This window comes from Chlamydotis macqueenii, chromosome 8 (genome assembly GCF_036417535.1).
Source record: "Chlamydotis macqueenii isolate bChlMac1 chromosome 8, bChlMac1.mat, whole genome shotgun sequence".
NCBI lineage: Eukaryota > Metazoa > Chordata > Aves > Otidiformes > Otididae > Chlamydotis > Chlamydotis macqueenii.
This window is the reverse complement of record NC_141563.1, coordinates 15795682-15816766: the sequence shown is the minus strand read 5'-3', so window position 1 is coordinate 15816766 and position 21085 is coordinate 15795682. Positions and strand designations below refer to the sequence as shown.

The window sequence follows — 21085 nt, the reverse complement described above, 5'->3', positions numbered from 1 at the left end:
TATGCCTTTAGGATGCTTTCCTCAAATTTTTTGTGGTCTGCCTTTCACCTGTAACTTTCCAGAGCTTGTGTTCTTTTTTTTTTTTTTTTTTTTTTGTCTCTCATCTGTATGCAATTTTCACTTCTTTTAAGGCCTTGCCACTTCAGGTGTTCATTTCCACTCCCCTGTATAAGCACATCACCTTTTTTAAGTAAGTCCAGCCTACCTCTCATTTCCCTTTTGACATTAAATGCCACTTCAAATTTACTGCTTTTGCTCCCACCAGGACAGTCTGATCAGCACTTGTGGCTCCGTGGCCCCTCATTCCCTACCTTTGGACTAAGCCCTGTGCATGGTTCAGGAGTCACTCGGGTAACGCAGGGTGTGGGGTTACACCATCCCGCTGCCTCCACCAAGCCTCTGAGGTCCAGCCCAATGACTAAAATGCTTTGTGTAAAAAGCAGACGTGAGATCTCAGCTCCCTCTGCTTGCTGCATCCAAGTCACTGACACAGGAGCCACGGGTGAGGTCGAAGAGGAGAAAACCCTGGAAAGCAGCATCACCCAGAGCACTAGGATCCTGGCCAGCTGGGAATTCGGGAGTCACGTAAGTACTGCGCCCCAGCTGCAGAGCCGCCAAGTTCCTTGACCTTGAGCACAAGGCCTGAGAACGGCCAGGACTGCGGCTGGGACGCATCGCTGCTCCTCGCACCTGCTCCACGCCCGCAGCAGGGGCCTGCTCCCCTTCCAGCACCCGAGCAGCGCGAGGCAGGGGCAAGCCCACCCCAAGATATGCACAGGGCCAGCCTCACCTCTCGCGCATGCAGAGGGCCCTTGGGAACAGGGCTGAGCTCTGGCTGATTTGTGTCCGTAAGGAGAGCCCAGAGGAGCCAGCGGTGACAGGCATTTTCAAGTCAATGCAAGTATTTGCGTGGTGTTTAGTGCCTCTAGCAGCATAAAGTGACAGCCTGGATCCAAACAGCAGCATCCCCAGAGCGGGTCGGCAAGGGCGAAGCACACGCTGCCTGCGTGCAGAGACCAGCTGCGGGCGCAGCCAGCGCCCCAGGCACACTAGCAACTGCTGCTGAGCCTCTGGGAGCTCCGCTGTCCAAGCGGCACTGAGGCCGCCCTGCAGGCTACAGCCTCCACGCAGACAGCTGCACGCTGTCTCCACTTCCCTGCATCCGGCTACAGCGTGGCCGCTTGCCCCTGCACGTTCCTTGAAGTGTCACCAAAAGACACAGTCTGTGAACAGATGTGGCTGGGCTGGCAATGTGCAGGAGATAAACACCATTTCAACACAAAAGTTGTCACAAACAGACCAGTTGTAGGATTTTATTTAAGGCCTGAATTCAAGAATTGCATGACACCATTTTTACCCAGATTCGCACGCTGGATCCAGGCAGCAGAGCACATTGTTTCTCCTCACCCACCAGCCAGCACCTGCATTTTTTGATCACTTGACAGAATCAGCTGCCACACAGAGAAGTGCACCTCTATCTCCACGTTAGCCATGCGAGCACCCCGCTCCTCTCCTACACCTGCATTCATCCTCAGCCCAGGAGAGCATCTGAACGGTGAGTCAAGCTCTTTCCTGCCCATCCCTTCTGCTCTACGTGCCCTGCTCTGGCACTGCCTTTCCCAGCTCGTGGATGGCCCCGTTCTCCAGCACCTCCACCTTGCCCTGGCCTGGCTGCAGCACGCTGGCCACCATAGCCCTGGCCACCGTTTCCACAGGCACGGAGTAAGCGGTGGGGAAGACCCGAGCCACGACACCCAGAAACTGCTGGGCAATCCACTCTGCGGGCCGGGACTCCTGACGCTTGCACAGCAGCACCCTGCAGAGCAAGGAGGTAAGGTGGGTCAGGCTGAAACAGTCTCACAGGAAAAAGATAGAGACTGGGTTCTCCAGCTGTGCTGGGGGCCTAGCCCAGCGTACTAAATCCACACAGGGGCTGTGGGGCTTTGGCAGGGTCCCGAAGTGTGACTGAGCTGAGCCCTGGGACACGAAACTCCTTTCTCCACAGTGCTGCCAAAAGCAAGATGGCAGTTCTCCCAGGCAGCAAGAGCGTAGCACAGCTGAAGGGATACAGGTGATCATCCCCCCTGTGCAAGGTCCAGGTCTGTGTGGAGATAAGCTTGACCCATGTCCCCCAAACTCTGCTCTCAACCCAAGCCTCTTCTTGCATGGCATGTGACGCTAGCATTAGGACGGGCCACAGGGAAACTGCTGTACTTGCTCCCCGCAGCATTGAGAAGCAGTATGTTCATCCAGGAGCCGCATTTGCAGCTGGTGGCTTTCTCCACTTCCCTCCCCAGCCTTCCTCTTTTTCACCATCTCCCAGATCGTTGCCCTGGCAACCCTCCACACAAGTCCTGTGCCCTCCCTCCTCCTGCCCTACTCACGCTGGCCGGAGAATGGTACAGCGATCAAAACCAACAGCCTGGACCAGGTTCTCCACTTCTCCCTGTCAGAGCAGTTGGGCAGGATGAAAGGAGACAAGAAGGACGACTGCAAGCACCCTTCTTGCCGCCCCGTGAAGTGGCAGGAGGGAGTTACTGAGCCGTGGGCAGGATGGCACTAACACCAGCACAAAACTGGTACAGGTGCCTGGGCTGCGAGCAGCTCTCTGCGAAAGGGCAGTGTGGGGCGAGCGTCCACAGTGGACATGCTGACCGTTAGCCGGCAGCGCGCCCTTGCAACCATCATGCTAACTGCAACTGGATGCTGCTGAGACAGCGTCTGGACACAGTGTCCAGCCCGGGGATCCCGGCACAAGACACTGGCAGACAGCAGCAACGAGTCCAGCAGATGCTGGGGGCCGTGGCACACAGTATATATGGGGGGAAAAAAAAGCTTTTGCTGTGGGTATGGTCCCAGCTGGCAAGCCTGTGGGCTCTCCACCCCTGATAGATCACGTCTCACCCAGACACAGCCCTGAGCCTGCCCACTATACTGTCCCCAGCCTGGGGCTGGGGTCGGGCTGCAGACCCCAGCAGGTCTGTCTGGTGGTTTGAAGAGGGAGACGGCTGTTGCATGCAGGATGCTGCACTGCTTTGGACGAAGCCAGGTGCACGGCTGTCCTGCCAGCCCCATTCCCTTGACCCCCAGCACCACCTCAGCCCCCGCTTCCTTCCCGAGCATCCCAGGAGGAGCCCACCCCGGCTGCCCCTCACCTTCACGCGCAGGTAGAGGAAGGAGCTGTGCCGGTTTGCCCCTCGGGAGGACTGCAGGACAAAGTGCTTGCAGCCCCCTGCCCGCGCCAGCTCCGCCGCCTGCGCGACGTAGTCCCGGTCCACCCGGACGAAGCCAGCCTGCAGGTAAAGGAGGAGAGGAGGGTGATGGAGGAGGGGGAGAGAGGGCAGGCTGGGCCCCTGCGTGTCGTTCCCCCCCGCGGGGAGGGGGTCCCCACTCACCGCGCCCGCCTTGGCCCTGGTGGTGCCCAGGCAGCAGAAGCCGACGTCGTGGCCCTGGAAGGCGGCAGCGTGCTCGTTCAGCCGCTCGAAGTCCACCACCGCCTGCTCCTGCGGGGAGGCCGAGGGTCAGCGCGCACGCACCGCCACCCCCCCCCCCCCCCCCCAACCCGGGATCCCCACGCACCACAGCCGCCTCGGCCTCCTGGCCCAGGCTCAGCCGGCGCCGCCCGATCAGTGTCACCCTGGCGAAGAGCCGCCGGGCCAGCAGCTCCCGCAGCAGCGCCCGCCCCGTCTCCCCCGACGCGCCCAGCACGAAGCAAGCCCTGTCGCCGACACCCGCCGCCATGTTGAGGGTGGGGCGGGGAACGACCGTGTCCGCTGCCCGCCCGGTGTTTCCCGGCTCCTCCCCAAAAAACACAGGGCCCAGCGTGCGCTGCCTCCCAGGCAGGAAGTGTCACACACACACCTCCCCCCTGCCCCCCCAAACCTGGCCACGACCGTGGGGTTCGCACCCCAGCCCTGCTCACGGGCAGCCGCCTCGCCGTGGCTCGGGTATGGAGCAGCAGGTGCCTGACGAGCGAGGGGACAGAGCCCATGTCCCGGGGAACCCTCGCACAGACCCCCTACTCCACATCCCTGCCTGGCCGTGGTCCCTCACGATGGCAGTTGTCACCCGGGGGGCCAGGGCATGGCTCTGGAGCGGGTGCGTGGGCTCCCAGACACTCCCACGGGTCACGTCAAGGGGCCCTGCGGCGTGGCGATCCCGTTTGTCCTGATTCCTGGGGAGGGAGGGAGGTGCAGAGGCCTGAATGGCTGCTTTCGGGAGCAGCCGGGCGATTTTTCCAGCCCGACGTGTCCGCTGAGTGCTCCCCGCGGCTGCAGGCCGAGGATGAATCCCGGGCGCACGTGCCACCTGCGAGGCAGGACACACGTCATGACCGTCACCGGGTTAATGGCCAGCATCCCGCTCCTCCGGCCAGTGTGCCGACGGCACCCACGGACGCGCACCCCGTGTCGGGCGGGCTGCACCCCGAGGCCGCCGGCAAAGCCAGGTGGGTGCAGGAGGGGGAGGCTGGGATGCGTTGGGCCTCGGCAGCAGCACGTATGGGGCACGTGGTGCGCTATAGGGGGTTCGTGGGATGGTGGGGATACCTCTGGGGAGAGGTGGGAGCGGGATGCATGGGGAGCCATGCAGTGCTCCCACTGCTCATGGTCTGCTTTTCCTCCACAGCAGGGCTCGGTGGGGCTGGCCAGGCGCCGGGGCACCCGCTCTCCTGGCGGCATGGAAGCGCAGTGCCGGCGCAGCGCGGCATTCGACTGCACGCCCCAGCCAGCAGCCTGCTGCCCCGACTGGATGGCTGGGCTCCCCAATGCCCTGCCCCTCTCCCGTCTCTCCATCCCTGGCACCCATGACTCCCTCAGCCTGTTCGGCGGCCGGCGCCTGCGGTGCCAGAGCTGGGGCCTGGAGGCCCAGCTGGCGGCCGGCGTCCGCTTCCTGGATGTACGCTGCAAGCTGGCGCGGGGCGAGCTCCAGGTCTACCACCTCTGCACCTTCCAGTGGGCCAGCCTGCGGGGGGTCCTGCGCCGCACCCTGCGCTTCCTCCGCGCCCACCCGGGTGAGGCCGTGCTCATGCGCATCAAGGAGGAGTTGTCCATCTTCCCTCAGCCTGGCTTCGCCACCCGGCTGCAGCGGTGCTTGCTGGAGGAGGGACAGGGCCGCGTGTGGTGCCAGGAGGAGGTCCCAACACTGGGCCAGGTGCGAGGGAAGATCGTGGTGCTGGAGGCGCTGGCGCGGGAGGTGCTGGGCATCCCCTATGAGCAGCTGAGCATCAGCGATGCCTGGAACGTGCTCTCGCTGGAGCGCAAGTGGGCCCGGGTGCGGCGGCACCTGGAGAGAGCAGCCGGCGGAGACCCCACGACCATGCACCTCACTTTCTGCTCCGGCAATGGGCTCTTCACCTGCCCCGAGGAGGTGGCCCGCTTTGTGAACCCCCGCTGCTACCAGCACCTGCGGCGCTGGAGGGGGCAGCCCGTGCGCTGGGGGGTGGTCATCATGGACTTCCCCGGGGCAGGGCTCCTCCGGCTCATCGTGGAGAGCAATGCCTCGCAGGCCAGCAGACACATCCCGGCGGCCCCCAGCAGCCCCGCAGCACCCTCGCAGCACCCCTGTCGCAGAAGGGACAGGCGCCGGCACAGCTCCACTCACTGCCCGTGCCGGTGTCCATCGGGACGGACACTGCTCCCGGCTTGACGCCTCTGCCGAAGAACATCAGCACCTGTAGAACAAAAGCAAGTTTCTAGCTCTTGCTGCGCACGGAGAAGCCTTCGCGGGAGGACGGTGTGACGGCACCGGAAGTGGCAGAGGAGACTTGGTGGCTGTGGTCGGAGCAGGCAGCCCAGGGAGCAGCCACTGTCCCCTGAGGAGCCAGGTACGGTCCCGGTGCGGGGCTGGGCCAGCTGAGTCCCCGGCAGAGCAGCAGGGATGGGTAGAGAGAGAAGGTCCTGCCTTGCCTCCTCTCGGGCCCATGAATCCACCCGAAATGCCTTTCTGCAAAACAGTCTTTTTCGTTTCAAAGGTAAATAAAAATAAAAAGAAGCTAGGAAAGCACTCCCGATGTTGCCTTGCCATTTCCTAGCAGAAAAGTGCAGAAAAGACTTTTTGCTTTTGCTGCTCAGCTGTGGAGGAGCCTGTACCTCTCTGGCCATGGCTGAAGCACAGTTAAATCGGTGTTTGTAACCATCTTGCTCTTAAAGCAGAGCTGTGAGAGGTCAGAGGAGGAGGAATTAATTTCCAAAGTGACAACAAATGGTTACGAGCATCCTTCCCCTTGTTATTTTATCTTTTGTTTTTTTTCTTTGCAGGGGTTTGCCCCAAAAGTCAGGATCGTTAGAGGGAGGCAGCTTCAGCAAGTGCCGCCGACCCCGTGCGTGGAAAGCTGGATGGCCACAGCAGCAGCAATTCAGACGGGGCTACCCTGTCCCCAGGGTCCTGCACCCAGGGGACATAGCACAGGGCAAAGCCCGGCATTTTGCAACAGCGCGGGCAGTATGGATAGGGCAGTTTGTAGATCTGCAAAGTGTTTGAGATGTAAAAAAGACCTTAAAATGCACATTGTGCCAGCGCCTGCCCTGCCTGCGAAAAATAAATCAGCAATTTAAATAGACTGGCAAGTCGCAGGACAGAGTAGCTCCTTGGAGCAGAAAGATAATCAAGATCCCAAGGGAGCAAGCATCAAACTGCCGGATGTGCCGAAGCAGGAAGGTGAGAAAGAGAAGAGGAAAGCTCAGCCTTGGCCTGACAAAAGGTGAAGAACATCCTTAAGGACACTTCTGTCTCGGGGGAAAAGGCAGCTGGACTTAGTGCCTGCCGGAGGGGATGCCACAGGATTTCCTGGCTGGAGGAGAGGACATTGTTTGCTCCGCAGGGGCTGGCCCTGGCTGGAGAGGCAGCTCTCAGTGCTGAGTATGTTCACCCACGGGCCCCGGGCAGGCTGCAGCCACTCTGCCTGGGGAGCAGGGGAGGACAAAGTCCATGCTGCAAAGAGCCAGACAAGAGGGGAGGGGAGGGTGACAGAGGTGACAAACAGAGAAATCTGTCTCTGGGCTTCCTTTGTGAGACAGGAGGAGACAGAAATATCTGCATTAAACCAGACACATGACAAAAGCACCGGTGATGTCCGGGGCACCGTGGCCCGCTCCATCAGCTGCAAACGCCTCCACCACCTGGGTTGCCCCCGCGCCGAGCCAGCCTGATGGCTCTAGGTCATGCTGGGAAGACGGGTGCCATCAAGGGAAGGCCAGGCGGGTTGGTGGCCCATCCCAGCCTTCCAGGGATGCACAGCACTTTGGAAAGCGAGACAGGGCACAGGCAGAGCGATGGCAGTTCCTGGCTCTGCAGGCTGGGTGGATCTGCTCTCACTTAGGGCAAGGGCTGCCTGCATGGCTGTAGGGCTGCCCCTGGATACGATGCATCCCTGGAGCTGCACCCCAACACCCTGTACCCACCCTGTGCCCCAGGCCGCTGGCAGGCAGAGGCGCTGGCTGGGATTCCCCGAGGTGGGCAGAGCCGCTTGTTTACTCCCTACCACAGAAGCAGTGAGATAACTTCGGCATTATCTACACCCCCGGCATCCTGTTTGGCAAACCCTTATCTGTGCCAGGCACCAGGGAGCTGGCAAGCACCACAGGCAGGGGTACCCAGCTGGCAGTGGTGCCTAGTGAAAAGACTCGCCATCACCGGCGTGGCGGGGCAAAGGTGCGAGGCAGAAAGCTATCCTACAGCTGAGATCAAAAAAACATGTCTGAGAGGGACCGGGTAGAGTAGGCAGGAGCGATTTGCACAAAACTACACCTGCATCCCGCAGCTGGGGCTGCCCCAGTGCCATGAGGTCCATGTGGGTGGTGGGTACGGGGTGCCGTGGCCCCTGGGCTGTCTTGGAAGCATCTCTGTTTTTCTGGTCCCGGCTAATCCTTGCAACCATCTCATCCCCTCCAAGCCAGGGCGGCACTTGATAACACATCTTCCTGTGGCCAAACACTTTCAAATTGTGAGAAAGATTTTATCGGGTGCTGCTTTCCTCCAGGGCTGTCGGAGGAGGGTCCGTCTGCTCAGGCTGCAGGCCAGGCGTCGCGCTGGAAAACGTGACCTGCAGCTGAGGGACATGCCCAAAGGCACCCTGGGGCTGAGGGACACTCTTCGGAACAAACACCTGAAGTGGGGGGAGCTGTCCCCTGCCCACGCTCACGAGGTGCCTCTAAAGCCTCAGACAGAGCCGCCTTGGTCCCCAGGGTGGAGCGGGGGGATGGCAGCAGCGGGGCTGGTGTGGGTCCTCGCGGGTGCCACGTCACCCACGCTTCTGTAGAGGTGCTGCTGGGTGCCTCCTTGCTGCGGTGGGCTGCTGAGCCCTCCCCAGCGGTGGGGTTGCAGGGGGCTCCCCAGGAAGGTGCCCGCTGTATCACTTGTGGCAGCCGAGCCAGACAGGCTGTGTCAGGGTGACTCGGTTCCTCTGCGGTTTTCTGGGGAACATTGCACAAGGAAGGGAACAGGCTGTGTCACCGCGGGGTGGGAGCCTCTGCCAAAAACCCACACAAGTATGCCTCTGCACGGGGAAAGGGTGCGGTGTGGTCATGATGGGGTGCCCCTTCCACCTCCAGCCCCCAGGGTGTCACTCCACCAGGTGCCAGGCATTCCCTGGGGACACATTTTGGGGCGCAGCCTGGACTTGGCCCTGGCGGTCTGCAGAGGCTAAGCCCTGGGGTATCTGCTCACCTCTGCCTGTGCCCACCTCCCCATGCAGCATGTACAGCCCCTGGCACCATGGGTGCCATCCGCACCTGGGTGCTCCCAGCGCTGTTCAGATATTTGTGCAGGCATCACACCCTGCCCTGCGCATGGCGAGCGTGCCGAGAGGGAGCAGAGCATCAGCCCAGGCGGGCAGCGACGGCTGCAGCCGCTGAGCCGCTTCCCCCCAGCAAGCCCTGTGGTCGCAGCCTGTGGCTGGGTTGCCCAATGCCACTGGCCAGCTGCACAGCACCCGTGGCAGTGGTTTGGAAGTGGGAGTGGGGCACTCGTGCTGGCCTGCACTGTGCCCTTGGAGGGACGGCCGGGGGGGGGACAGGACGCCCCACCCTGCTGCCTGGGAAATCCCTGCACTGCTCAGCACGTAAGACAGGGACGAGCCCTTCCTTGGTAAGCGGGGTGGCAGGAACCCAGCGGGGAGCATGTGCCCTGCAGCATCCTGAATCCTTCCCAGGAGCCAGTCTTGGAAAACACTGGAGATGTGAAAGAGCCTCTGGCGACTAGCCAGCTGCAGAGCTGATTCGGGTCTTCTCTCCCTCCCACCATGTGTACCTTTTCCCATTACCTGCAAAGCAACCCTCAGTACCCATCCTGCCACACAGGACCCCCTCTCTGAGCCCAGGTACCCGTGGGCAGGGTGTACCTGCCCCTATAAACAGCTTCGAACTTGGCCACGTTCTGCCCTTTAGCAGCAGCAGCCTCTGTGTCTCAGCCACCTTGCTTCAATTTTTAAAACAATAGCAGAAACTAATTTTAGTTACAAAAATAAAGGTGGTGATATATTTTTTCTACTGCTCTGCCCTACCATGTCAGGTTTCAGCAGAAGTGAAACTGGCAGGGGCACAGCCTGCTGTCCCCACCCCGGGGCTGTGCACCCATGAGCATCCCTTTAAGTCTCAGTGGGTCTCCCACTGCTGAGGGAGGCAGCTTCCACCCTGCCCGGCTGACCCTCAGCATTTGGAGATGCTCTCGAGCCTCAGCAGCTGCCCCTCAGCATCTCTGCCCGCCCGGCTGCCTCTTCCCTTGCTGTAATTCCGCACCCTCTGCCCATGAGCTGCTAGAAAGTGAGCACTCCTGAATTACTGGACATGCAGGCTCATTATCAGCAACTCCACAAAGATAGAGAATTGCAGTAAAACATGTTGCAAGGAAGATATTCAGAAACAGGAACTGAGTTTAATTTACACTGGCCAAGTATAAAGTAATTGTAGTGAGTTACGGCTTTTGTGGGATGGGTTCCTCCTTTTGTCTAGCATGAGTCCCACTGGAGCACCATCAGTTTCTCTGAAACTGGAAAATCCATGTGACCTGCATGGCTCTGGCTTTGACTTTAGCTGGAAGTGAGCAGAGAATCCTGCCAAGGCAATTTTACTTAGAAGCAGAACGAGGTAAGGAAAGATTTATGATGATTCAAGAGTGATCCAAGGGGAGGTGGACACAATGAGGCATGTTCCTGAAGCATGGTGGAAGTTCATAAAGGATATTAAAAACTCAGAGGAAGTTCCTCTGGCATGTTCTTGGACCTTTATCATAAAGACATAAAGGCAAAGACAGGAAAATACATTGTGTAAGTAACTGTTTATAAATGGTAGATGAAGTTTCACAGCCAGAGCAAAAAGCCTGCGAGCGAAGAGAGCATCCGGCGCAGGAGCCAGGAGGCTGCGAGCCACGCTCCCGCTCAGCCTGCCTGGGAACTCATCACACCTCATCCCTCCTCCGTCCTTCAACCACCAGCGTGGGCACTGCGCCATGGACACGGTGGGTCGGAGAGGTCTGGGTGCTCTGGGGCTGGACCGTTTTGCACCCCCCGGGGGGCTCAGGTGGGCCTGGCTCCTTGCGTGTTGGCTCCCAGGGCAGCGTGGGGATGCACCCAGCTCCCACGGCGTGGGGCAGGTGCCCAGCTGAATCCCACCAGGGCCGCGGCCAGGGCTGACCCCGCTGTTCCCCTCTGGCCCCGGGCTGGGATTGGGGTCTTTGGGGGCGGGAGAGCCCCACAGTAGGGGAGGCGGAGGCGTGGGGCAGGATGCGGGCTGGCAGCGGGGCTGGGGTGGGAGGGGAAGAGGCCAAGAGCAGGGAGCGATGCTCTGCACACGCGGAGGAAGTGTGAGCATCGCTGCCCGCCGAGGGCCAGACCGCGCCTCACGCTGCCAGCGGCTGGGCAAGGTGCGCCTGCGGTGCCAACATGGTAGGTCCTGCGCCTTTCCCGACGGGTGAGTCAGGGTCTGTCCTGCAAAGGGACTCAGGGGAGGCGCTGTCAGGAACCGGTGCCGCTGCTGAGGATCCACGGGACAGACTCAGGTCCACCTGGAGAGACCCTACCCCGGGCAGCGAGGCCGTGCCAGGTGTACAGGGCACTGTGGCTGTGGAGGCAGACCCCAGCCCTGGGTGGGCAGGGAGGGATGGGGGGCACAGGGCATGCCCTATGCCCAAAGTGCCTCGCTGAAGGGGCCCTCTCTGCAGCGGAGCCACACCTGGCCGGCGGCACCATGCGTGCCCGCATGCAAGCTGGCACAAGCAATGAGCCCTTGTGGGGTGGCCGTGGGTGCATGCTGGGGTGCGTGAGCCCCCGTGGGACGTGCATGCTCACCCCTCCCTCCCTGGCACGCAGGGCACTGCTGCGGGACTGCGATCTGCTGGGAGGACGTGGGCTCTGGGCTCTCGTGGCATCTGCTACCTGGGCATCGCCGCCATCGCATGGGGTAAGCCGCTTGCCACCTGCTCGGTAAGCCCAGCATGACCCTGCTGCTGAGGCGCCTGCAGCTCCAGGAAACTGGAGAAGGGCAGGAATGTTATTTTGGGGACTGATCAGTCACAGCCCCCATGGCTGCCAGCCGCGGGGCTGGATCCTTCTGGGTGGGGAGGAGGCTGCATCTGCCTGGCGCCAGCTCCTTCCAGCCAGACCTGTCGCAGGACCATGCTCCCCTGGGGACAACCAGGCCATGCATGGGGTCCCCGAATGCAGGACGGCAACGCATGGCCCATGCTCATACTGCGGAGCTGGGAATGGATGCAGCCACGGGACCCACAGGTGCAAGGGTTGGGAGCACAGCTGAGGCAGAACCATGTAGAGTTAAAGCTGCTAATTGGCTTCAGGAGAAGAAATCAGAGGAGAAAATAATTTGGCTTCCCTGCCTGTAGAATATTTCCTCCACATGCTGGCATTACACAGAGCAAAGCCTGCCAGTGGCTGCTCCATCCCTAGAGATCCTCCATGAGCTGGGTTATTTTCCAAAGGACCTTTTGTGACTGAGCTAAGGAACAGAGGCAAAAGCAGAAGTGTCAGGAGGAGGCTGAGATTCAGGTGTGGGAGGAAAACAAAAATGCAAAGGCACCCTGAGGGCAGCGGGTGCCCTGGGAGGAGGCATGAGGGGCTGCCAGGGGAGCCAAGGGGTCAAAACACAGGCAACCAGCACCTGCCTGGGGGTTCAGCTCCAGGGAGAGCAGGAAGAGGTAACGCAAGGCTGAGGGGATGGAGTGGGGATGAGCTGTGCCACAGAGAGGGTGTTACTGGTGGAGCTGGAGGAAAGAGGCAGGAGAGCGCATGGAGGATGGGCACACAGTGGGTGGGCTCCCTTGGTCCTCCCTGGTTTGGGGATAGGGCATGCGAGGGTAGCAGGGCGGCTGCCCTGAGCTGTGCCAGGGAGACAGTGAGAGGGGGGGTGGTGGGAGTTGAGGACAGGGCAGGGTGCCAGGAGGTGCCCTGAGTTGCATTCTTCAGCCCCAAACTCCCAAGGGGCAAAGAGGAGGGCTGCTGTTGAAGGTCAGGCTTTCATCAGCTTTGGTTTTGTTGAACAAAGTGGATAGTTTGCTCTTCCACGAGGAAAAACAGAGGAAATTATGGGAATTTTGCTTAGAAAAATGCATAATTATTGACCCAACTAAAGGCCTAATTAGACTTGGGAAGCCCTAGATTTGTATCTAATCTGTGATGCCCAGACCTTTGGCTGTGTGACTGTGCTGCGATACGCTCTCCTGAGCCACAGGGTAGCCCAGGCTGGTTGTTTGGAGCAAACTTTGATCTCCATCTCACTCTCTGCACAGATAGAGACATGATCCCTGTATCACTTTCTGCAGTCGTGGAGACACCTTCTTCTGGGGAGGAGGGAGGAAGCTTTTTTTTTTGTGGCTAAAACCCTTTGATTGCATCAAGTTGTGGTGCAAAATGCTGTAAATAAGAGACCCTTCACTTCTGGGTGTGGGTTCCAGTTAATCTCTGGCTTTGCTCTGCCTGGTAGGCATAACCAGGATGTGAACTTGACTTTTGCAAGATGTTGTTTTGCAATACAGAGTTTTACAAGACTCTTCAGACTGTCTCTGAGCTGATCGGGGTCCAAATGCTTTTGGGGTTGGGGCGTGATTGTCGCTCTGTCTTGCTCCAGGCTGACTATCATGAGAAGTGTAAAGCAAGAAAACTGAAGTGACACACTCCTGTGCTCGAGGAAGGAATCATGTTTTAAGGAACCGTCTTGATGTTGGGTTTTCCCCTTTGGGAAACCTTTGTGGGCAGGGGAGCAGGACTGTGGGGCCAGGCTGTCACCCCTTGTGCTGGAGGAGGGGTTGGCATCACTGCTTGGAGCTTTTCTGCCACTCGTGCTCTGCCCGCCCTGCTTTCCTTGTCCCTGTGTTGTCCCACCTCAGCCCCTTCTGCCGTGCCTGACCCACCCAGGTCTCCATGTACCCTTAGAGCCCTGTTCTCACCCGTGTTTGTCCCTTTGTCCCGTCCCCTGACCCAGCCAGTCGTTGGCATCTCTTGGCCCTGATGCCAGCCTTAGCCCACCCTCGTGTCCCAAGGGACCCCATCCCTGACCTGGCTCCCATCCTTTCTGCATCCATCCCGGACCTCATTCTCTCTTGCAGGAGTGGTGACGCGGGTTGAGGTGGGTGCCTGGACATACCACTACAGCGACCAAGGGGACTACATGTGGGAGCAGGCCAGGAACTACTGCCAGACCTTCTTCACCGACCTGGTGGCCATCCAGAACAAGCAGGAGATCGAGTATCTCAACAAGACCCTGCCCTTCCACGGGCGCTACTATTGGATCGGCATCCGCAAGCTGCAGGGCACCTGGACCTGGGTGGGCACCAGGAAGGCGCTGACAAAGGAGGCGGAGAACTGGGCAGCTGGGGAGCCCAACAACCGCCGCTCCAACCAGGACTGCGTGGAGATCTACATCAAGCGACAGCGGGAGTCGGGCAAGTGGAATGACGAGCCCTGCAACCGGAGGAAAAAGGCACTGTGCTACCAGGGTGAGCTGGGAGGGGACCACGGCACGGACCCAGATCGGGTGGGCCTGGGACCTCATCAGGGTGGCCGATGGCTTCTGATGACCGTCCTCCATGTGCACAGCCTCCTGCCAGCCCTTCCCCTGCAGCCAGCGCGGCGAGTGCGTGGAGACCATCGGGAGCTACCGCTGCGAGTGCTACCCCGGCTTCCACGGCCCTGAGTGCGAGGACGGTGAGCCATCCATCCCCATCCCTCTTTCCCTACTGGAGAGCCCAGGCCCCAGTGGCAAAGCAGGTGGCTTTGTTGCGTTCCTAACGGGCTGGCGGTGCCGATTCTCTCCCAGTTGTGCAATGCGCCCAGCTCGAGCCCAAGGGAGCGCGCATGAACTGCAGCCATCCCTACGGAGACTTCAGCTACAACTCCACCTGCGTGTTCATGTGCCGGGAGGGGTTCGAGCTGCAAGGGGCGGGCGTGCTGCGGTGCCTGGATTCCCAGCAGTGGTCAGCAGAGACCCCCACCTGCGCAGGTAGGGCCTGCCAGGGGCTGGGGCTGGCCTTGGTGATGTGGCATTGATGCTTTGCGGGGGTCAGCGCTGCTCAGGCAAGCAATGGACTGGGCTTGCTGTGCCCCTGCCCTTCGGGGAAGCAGCTCCTGGTGCTGCACGTGGGGAGCGGCTCACCGATGAGGCTGCGATGGGCAGAGCAGTCATGAGCTCTGGATGAGGCCCCTGCTCTCCCTGGCTGTCCCAGTGCTCTCGCTCACTCTCCTGAATCCCACCCAGGCGCCAGCACCCTGCATACACTGAGCGTGTGGGCAGGATGGTGTCCTGGCACCTCCATCACTTCAGTGGCACCATCTGCATCTCCCCAAGCCCGCCCTGATTCGCCTTGCCAAGGTGCTCGGCATCTCAGGGGTCCTTGGAGAAGAGCAAAGGGGACTGCCGTCCCACAGCTGGGGGAAGGGTGTATCCTGGCAGGGCTGGGGCGAGAACCCGTGAGAGAGATGAGGTTAGATATAAGCTGGGAGGGACTGAGTGTGGCAGGAAGCTGCAAAGGAGAGAAAGCTGTGGTATGTTACGCTGCAGGGGCAGCAAAAGTCTTCCCATCAGCGGCTCAAGGGTTCACAGCCAGGCACTGGGGTGCCACAGAGAGGTGCTGGACTTTTTTGGGGGGTGCAAGAGCCCTGCTTCACCTTTCCTATGCTGCTGCACGGTGCATCTGCAGCCTTGCGCAAGGATGGGATAAGGAAAGGACTGGAGTGGATGTGGGATGCAACTGGGCAACCCAGCAGGAGGGGTCAGGGGGTGGGCAAGGTCTCTGTATATATATTTTTTAAAAAAAGCCTGCCTTGAAGTTAGTGCTGCCACTGATCCCTGTGCTGGGTGGGCCTGTGGTCCAACCTGGGGCTTGCTTTAGGCAGCTGAGACCAGCAAAGCTTTCTGCAGTTAAGGGGAACCTTCACGGAGACGCGATGTGACTGTCCCACAGCCAGCATCTCCAGTAGTGGCAGGGTCAGGAGCTGGCTCCCGATTTTGTGGAAGTCCCCACAAGCAAGTTGGGCTGAGCCGGCCGGCTCCAGGCCTTTCAAATTCCCAATTTTCCAGCTCATTGTTTTTTCCTGCTGGTTGTACGTATGATTGATTTTTCTTCTTTGCAAAGAATCAGATGAGTCAGTCGGTCGCCTGTGCTGACAACAAAGCTGCATTAGCGAGCATTGCCAGTTGGATTTACTCCAAAAAAAACCGAGCAGAGGCTCCTGCTGCGGTGAAGCTGACAGTGCTGCGGGCACCGTGTGGGACGAGGCCGTCTGCCCTGCCCTCACACGCCCTGCCCTGTGTCTGCCTGCAGCCATCCCGTGCCCTGAGCTGGCCGCCCCCGAAAGGGGCCAAGTCGATTGCTCCCACCCACACGGTGCCTTCGCCTTCAACTCCACGTGTGCCTTCTCCTGCCAGGAGGGCTTTGAGCTGACGGGAGAGCAGAGGCTGCGGTGCACGGCCGGTGGGGTCTGGACGGGCCCCCCACCACGTTGCCAAGGTAGAGCCCAGGCTGCCTATTAGGGGGTGCCTCAGCGCTGGGTTTCAGAGGGCCCTGGTAGGCACCTCCAGGGGTTCTGTGGGGCACCAGGCTTGCCTGGAAGATAGCCATGAAAGGAAAAGTCTACTAATTAAAAAGGTGTTGGTCAGAAAGCAGAAGATGCAGGGAATGGGGTCTGTCCCACCAGGCTGAGTGCTGGTGGTGTTCAATGTCCCCCCCCAGCACTAAGCTGCGGTGGTCCTGCAGGCAGCAGAGCCACTCGCCCCAGCAAACGTTGGGTTCTGCCCCGGCATGTGGTGAAGGATGCCAGGCACAGCCTGGGGAGGCTGGCGCACAACCCCTACGGCCATCGCAGTTGTCCCATCCCAGGGGCTGCGACCCAGGGTAGTGCAGGGGATAAACAAGGCTCTGGCAGAGCAACGACTGCCCCCCCCAGGAAATCACTCATATGGCAGAAAAATCATTGTACCAACTATGTTACTACTGGTTTTGGAGAGGTGAGACTTGTCTGGGTGAGAAAGGTAAATCAAAGGTGTATCACCATAGACTTGGGATTAGGGCTGAATCCAAATCAAACAAACCCTAGATTTAACTTCATCTACCCTGTCTCTGAGATCTGCTGTTCCATTGCAGCCATCACCTGCCCAGTGCTCAGCGTGCCAGACTGGGGAGAGCTGAACTGCTCCCACCTCCATGGGGACTTTGCCTTCGGCTCCACGTGTGCCTTCTCCTGCCAGACGGGGTTTGCGCTGATGGGGTCAGAAAGTCGTGAGTGCACGGCCACAGGGACCTGGACTGGGGATGCTCCACACTGTGAAGGTAGAGCTGCTGCTAGAGCTCAGGGTGTCCTTGGCCTTGGGGTGACACTAGGATGTTCCCCAGCCCCTTGGTCCCAGCAGTTTAGTCTCCCAGTCCCCAAGCTCCTGCTTGAAGTGTGCCTCTTCACCCTGCAGCCATCGCCTGCCCAGTGCTCAGCGCGCCAGACTGGGGAGAGCTGAACTGCTCCCAATTCCATGGGGACTTTGCCTTCGGCTCCAGGTGTGCCTTCTCCTGCCAGACGGGGTTTGCGCTGATGGGGTCAGAAAGTCGTGAGTGCACGTCCACAGGGACCTGGACTGGGGATGCTCCACGCTGTGAAGGTAGAGCTGCTGCTCAAGGTGTCACAGGCCTTGGGATGACACTAGGATGTTCTTGGGTATCTTGGGCTAAACTGTTGGGATGAGAGGACTTGTAGACTCCAGGCTCTGCTTGAAGCATATCTCTATCCCTGCAGCCATCGCCTGCCCAGGGCTCAGCGCGCCAGACCGGGGAGAGCTGAACTGCTCCCACCTCCACAGGGACTTCACCTTCGGCTCCACATGTACCTTCTCCTGCCAGACGGGGTTTGCGCTGACGGGACCAGAGAGCCGAGAGTGCACGGCCACAGGGACCTGGACTGGGGACGTACCACGCTGTGAAGGTAGAGCTGCTGCTAGAGCTCAGGGTGCCATTGATCTTGGAGAACATCCTAGTGTCACCTAAGCCTCCTGGCCCCAGCAGTTTAGCTTCAGAGTCCCCAGGCTCCTGCTTGGAGTGTGTCTCTGCCTCTGCAGCCATCACGTGCCCAGTGCTCAGCGCTCCAGACCGAGGAGAGCTGAACTGCTCTCACTTCCATGGGAACTTCACCTTCGGCTCCACGTGTGTCTTCTCCTGCCAGATGGGGTTTGTGCTGACAGGACTGGAGAAGCATGAATGCATGGCCTCAGGGACCTGGACTGGGGACACACCACAATGTGAAGGTAGAGCTGCTACTGAAAGCGTCATAGGCCTTAAGACGACCCTGGGATGATCTGGGTGTCTTGGTCCTCTCGTCCTAACAGTTTAGCCTCATAGTGTCTATGCTCCTGCTTGAAGTGTGCCTCTTTACCTTGTAGCCATCGCCTGCCGAGTGCTCAGTGCTCCAGACCAGGGAAAGCTGAACTGCTCCCACCTCCATGGGGACTTTGCCTTCGGCTCCACGTGTGCCTTCTCCTGCCAGATGGGGTTTGCGCTGATGGGGTCAGAAAGTCGTGAGTGCACGGCCACAGGGACCTGGACTGGGGATGCTCCACACTGTGAAGGTAGAGCTGCTGCCCAAGGTGTCACAGGTCTTGGGATGACCCTAGGACCATCTCAGGTGTCTTGGTCCTCTCGGCTCAACAGTTTAGCCTTGTAGGCCCCAGGCTCCTGCTTGAAGTGTATCCCTATCCCATTGCAGCCATCACCTGCCCGGTGCTCAGCGCACCAGACTGGGGAGAGCTGAACTGCTCCCACCTCCATGGGGACTTTGCCTTCGGCTCCACGTGTGCCTTCTCCTGCCAGACGGGGTTTGCGCTGATAGGGTCGGAGAGTCGTGAGTGCACGGCCACAGGGACCTGGACTGGGGATGCTCCACACTGTGAAGGTAAAGCTGCTGCTAGAGCTCAGGGTGTCCTTGGCCTTGGGGTGACACTAGGATGTTCCCCAGCCCCTTGGTCCCAGCAGTTTAGTCTCCCAGTCCCCAAGCTCCTGCTTGAAGTGTGCCTCTTCACCCTGCAGCCATCGCCTGCCCAGAGCTCAGCGCACCAGACTGGGGAGAGCTGAACTGCTCCCACCTCCACGGGGACTTCACCTTCGGCTCCACGTGTGCCTTCTCCTGCCAGACGGGGTTTGTGCTGGTGGGGCCGGGGACTCGTGAATGCATGGCCACGGGGACCTGGCCTGGGGATGCCCCACGCTGTGAAGGTAAATCTCGTGATCACACGTGTGTCTGGAACGCTCTGTTGTAGCAGTCTGCATTCCCCAGCATCCCCTTCCCCTGAGCACCCCAGGCCCGTGGCAGCTCATCCCCTCATCCCCCCAGCCCATGTGTCCCCATCCCACTGCCATCAGCCCTGTCCTACGCTGCTACCGCTGTGCTTTATCTCCAGCCATCAGCTGTCTGGCACTGGACCCCCCCAGCAGAGGCCAGCTGACCTGCTCTCACATGCACGGGAACTTCACGTACAACTCCACGTGCACCTTTTCCTGTGAGGAGGGGTTTATTCGGAGGGGAGCAGAAGCGCTCTGGTGTGCGGCCACGGGGAACTGGACCAGTAATCCTCCTGTCTGTGCAGGTATGGTGGGACACCCCCCCTCCTCTAGCATTGAGGGGCGGGTCCAGCCTCCTGCAGCACATCTTGAACATGGCGGGGGGCACCTCAGCAGCTTGGGCGCTGTGAAGTCCTCCTGACAACTTTCTAACCTGTGGGTCTGGGGATCCATTTCAGAGGACAGTGCTCCCTTCTTAAAGCAAGTCCTGGTTTACAGCAGCGGCACAGCTCTGGCAGTAGCAGGCATCGTGCTCTCAGGGACGCTCATTGCTCTCCTCGCCAAGCGGCTCAGTGACAGAGGTACAGAAATGCCTCCCACACCCCACCGTCGCTTTGGCCAGGGGCTCTCAGAACAGGGGATTGCAGAGTCCCAGGGGAGGGTGGGATGGTCAGAAGAGGTTTCACAGTGTGACTGCCTCAATTCCTGTGTTTTATTTGCTGCAAGTTGCTTTGGTCTGCCAGCACCTCCTTGGCAGCTGCAAGTGTTGGCAGCTGGGTTTGAGGGGCAGAGCCCCTTCACTGCAAAGGGGAAGGCAGGGTTTCAGCTCCCCTCCCTGCTCCATCCCATGCTTGTCAAATGTGGGTCAATTTCAGATGCTGCTGCTGCAGCTGCTCGAGTCCTTCACTAAACAGATCTGGTTCTTTCTTTTCTATCTGCACGACCCATGCGGACATTTTGACACCATTATCAGAAGAGAAGAAGAAGCTCCTGAACCCCACCAGGTGAGAGCTGTGCTCTGCAGAAGGGTGGCTCTGCCCCGTCCCTGTCACAGCCCTGCGGTCACCCTGCTGTCACCCAGATCTACACGCGTGAGGCTGCTTTGCTTTTAGATGCAGTGGGAGCATCGTGGCAGGGCTGCTGGGGCTGTGCTAACCCCTGCCCTCTCCCCCAAGGTGACACCCTTGTGTCTTGTTTTCCAGTGACCTAGGATCACCAGGAATCTTCACCAACGCAGCGTACGATGCCAACCTGTAAGGTGAGTGCCAGCCAGACACTTGCAGCACCCTGTGCTCTCAGAGCGCACTGGAACCATTCCACCTTGCTTCTTCTGGCAATCATGTGTGGAGAACTTGCCTGGGCAGCTGTCCTCTGGGTTGGGGTGCTCCCAGGTGGGGACACTCCTTGGGAGGGGAAGGGGGGATCCCCTGCTTTCTGTTGGAGCAAGTCCGGAGAAGGTCACAAAGATGATCAGAGGGCTGGAGCACCTCTCCTGTGAGAACAGGCTGAGAACGTTGGGGCCGTTCAGCTGGAGAAGAGAAGGCTCTGGGAAGACCTTATAGTGGCCTTCCAGTACCTAAAGGGGGCCTGCAGGAAAGATGGGGAGAGACTCTTCAGCAGGGCCTGTTGTGACAGGACAAGGGGTAATGGTTTCAAAATTTCAAAAAAGAGGGAGGTAGATCCAGACTGGACATAAGGAAGAAATTTTTTACACCGAGGGTGGTGAGGCACTGGCCCAGGTTGCCCAGAGAGGTGGTTGATGCCCCATCCCTGGAAGCATTCAAGGCCAGGCTGGATGGGGCTCTGAGCAACCTGATCTGGTTGGAAATGTCCCTGCTCACTGCAGGACTGGATGGGCTTTGAAGGTCCCTTCCTACCCAAACCCTTCTGTGGTGCCACGGTTCAGTGCTGCCCGGAAGGGGTAACACAGCTCCCGCTCTCCTGTGCTTCCAGCCGGGCCGCGACCAGCACCCAGCGCGTCCCCAGCGCCGCAGGCCCCGCGGGAGCCGCAGCCGGGGTCCTACAGGGACTTCACGCCTCCGGCTGCAGGCAGGACCGATGCCACCGGCTGGAGCTGCACCACCCACCCATGAAGACCTCTGAAGCCCAGCCCGGGGCCGCGGGCCGCCTCCATCGCCTGCTGCCAGCCCGTTCCCCTCACGGAGCTGCCTCCCTCCCCTCGGACGTTCCCCCCCGGCTCTCCACGCCCCTCTCCCCACCCATCCACTCGCGCTTCTGGCGACGGGCTTGTGTCAGCGGGATCTGAATAAACGCCTGTGTCTAACGAGCCGCCTGTGTGTGCCTGGGCGCGGGTGGGGGTGGCTCC

General features: G+C 59.9%; 3 protein-coding genes across 5 annotated transcripts; 2 read left to right on the top strand and 1 right to left on the bottom strand.

Moving 5' to 3' along the window:
- Window positions 1-1285: 1285 nt before the first annotated feature.
- HTATIP2 (HIV-1 Tat interactive protein 2) lies at window positions 1286-3756 on the bottom strand. Its single transcript, XM_086753306.1, has 5 exons — window positions 3580-3756; window positions 3396-3503; window positions 3156-3293; window positions 2385-2446; window positions 1286-1816 (listed from the first exon to the last, which is right to left on the bottom strand). The coding sequence occupies exons 1-5, from the start codon at window positions 3739-3741 to the stop codon at window positions 1591-1593; spliced, it is 696 nt and encodes a 231-aa protein (XP_086609432.1). The 5' UTR covers window positions 3742-3756; the 3' UTR covers window positions 1286-1590.
- A 366-nt stretch (window positions 3757-4122) lies between these two features.
- On the top strand, window positions 4123-6675 carry LOC147599947 (uncharacterized). 2 transcript variants are annotated; one of them, XM_086753868.1, is made up of 2 exons: window positions 4123-4447; window positions 4630-5895. In XM_086753868.1, the coding sequence occupies exon 2, from the start codon at window positions 4678-4680 to the stop codon at window positions 5644-5646; it is 969 nt and encodes a 322-aa protein (XP_086609994.1). In that variant the 5' UTR covers window positions 4123-4447; window positions 4630-4677; the 3' UTR covers window positions 5647-5895. The 2 variants fall into 2 exon arrangements, 1 of the variants encoding a protein (XP_086609994.1); XR_015259249.1 differs by lacking the exon at window positions 4123-4447 and adding an exon at window positions 6258-6675 and having other exon boundaries at window positions 4586-5824.
- A 3664-nt stretch (window positions 6676-10339) lies between these two features.
- Window positions 10340-21046, top strand: LOC104476705 (P-selectin-like). Of its 2 annotated transcripts, none has more exons than XM_086753974.1 (18): window positions 10340-10452; window positions 11303-11393; window positions 13552-13941; window positions 14042-14149; window positions 14262-14444; window positions 15766-15951; window positions 16585-16770; window positions 16905-17090; window positions 17225-17410; window positions 17544-17729; window positions 17865-18050; window positions 18188-18373; window positions 18508-18693; window positions 18879-19064; window positions 19218-19340; window positions 19733-19763; window positions 19962-20017; window positions 20713-21046. In XM_086753974.1, exons 1-17 carry the CDS (start codon window positions 10444-10446, stop codon window positions 20014-20016), a joined length of 2664 nt encoding a protein of 887 aa, XP_086610100.1. In that variant the 5' UTR covers window positions 10340-10443; the 3' UTR covers window position 20017; window positions 20713-21046. The 2 variants fall into 2 exon arrangements, with proteins under 2 accessions (XP_086610100.1, XP_086610101.1); XM_086753975.1 differs by having other exon boundaries at window positions 20606-21046.
- The last annotated feature ends 39 nt before the right edge of the window (window positions 21047-21085 follow it).

What these genes read in the sequence shown, in the direction of transcription:
- HTATIP2 (XM_086753306.1), bottom strand. Translation starts at nt 3,741, where the DNA reads ATGGCGGCGGGTGTCGGCGACAGGGCTTGCTTCGTGCTGGGCGCGTCG. An exon ending in CCAGGGCCAAGGCGGGCGCG is followed by an intron (nt 3,294 to 3,395) that starts GTGAGTGGGGAC and finishes CTTTACCTGCAG; the next exon opens with GCTGGCTTCGTCCGGGTGGA. An exon ending in TGTACCATTCTCCGGCCAGC is followed by an intron (nt 1,817 to 2,384) that starts GTGAGTAGGGCA and finishes CTTGCTCTGCAG; the next exon opens with GGTGCTGCTGTGCAAGCGTC.
- LOC147599947 (XM_086753868.1), top strand. Translation starts at nt 4,678, where the DNA reads ATGGAAGCGCAGTGCCGGCGCAGCGCGGCATTCGACTGCACGCCCCAG.
- LOC104476705 (XM_086753974.1), top strand. An exon ending in CGGCCCTGAGTGCGAGGACG is followed by an intron (nt 14,150 to 14,261) that starts GTGAGCCATCCA and finishes ATTCTCTCCCAG; the next exon opens with TTGTGCAATGCGCCCAGCTC. An exon ending in GGATGCTCCACACTGTGAAG is followed by an intron (nt 18,374 to 18,507) that starts GTAAAGCTGCTG and finishes TTCACCCTGCAG; the next exon opens with CCATCGCCTGCCCAGAGCTC.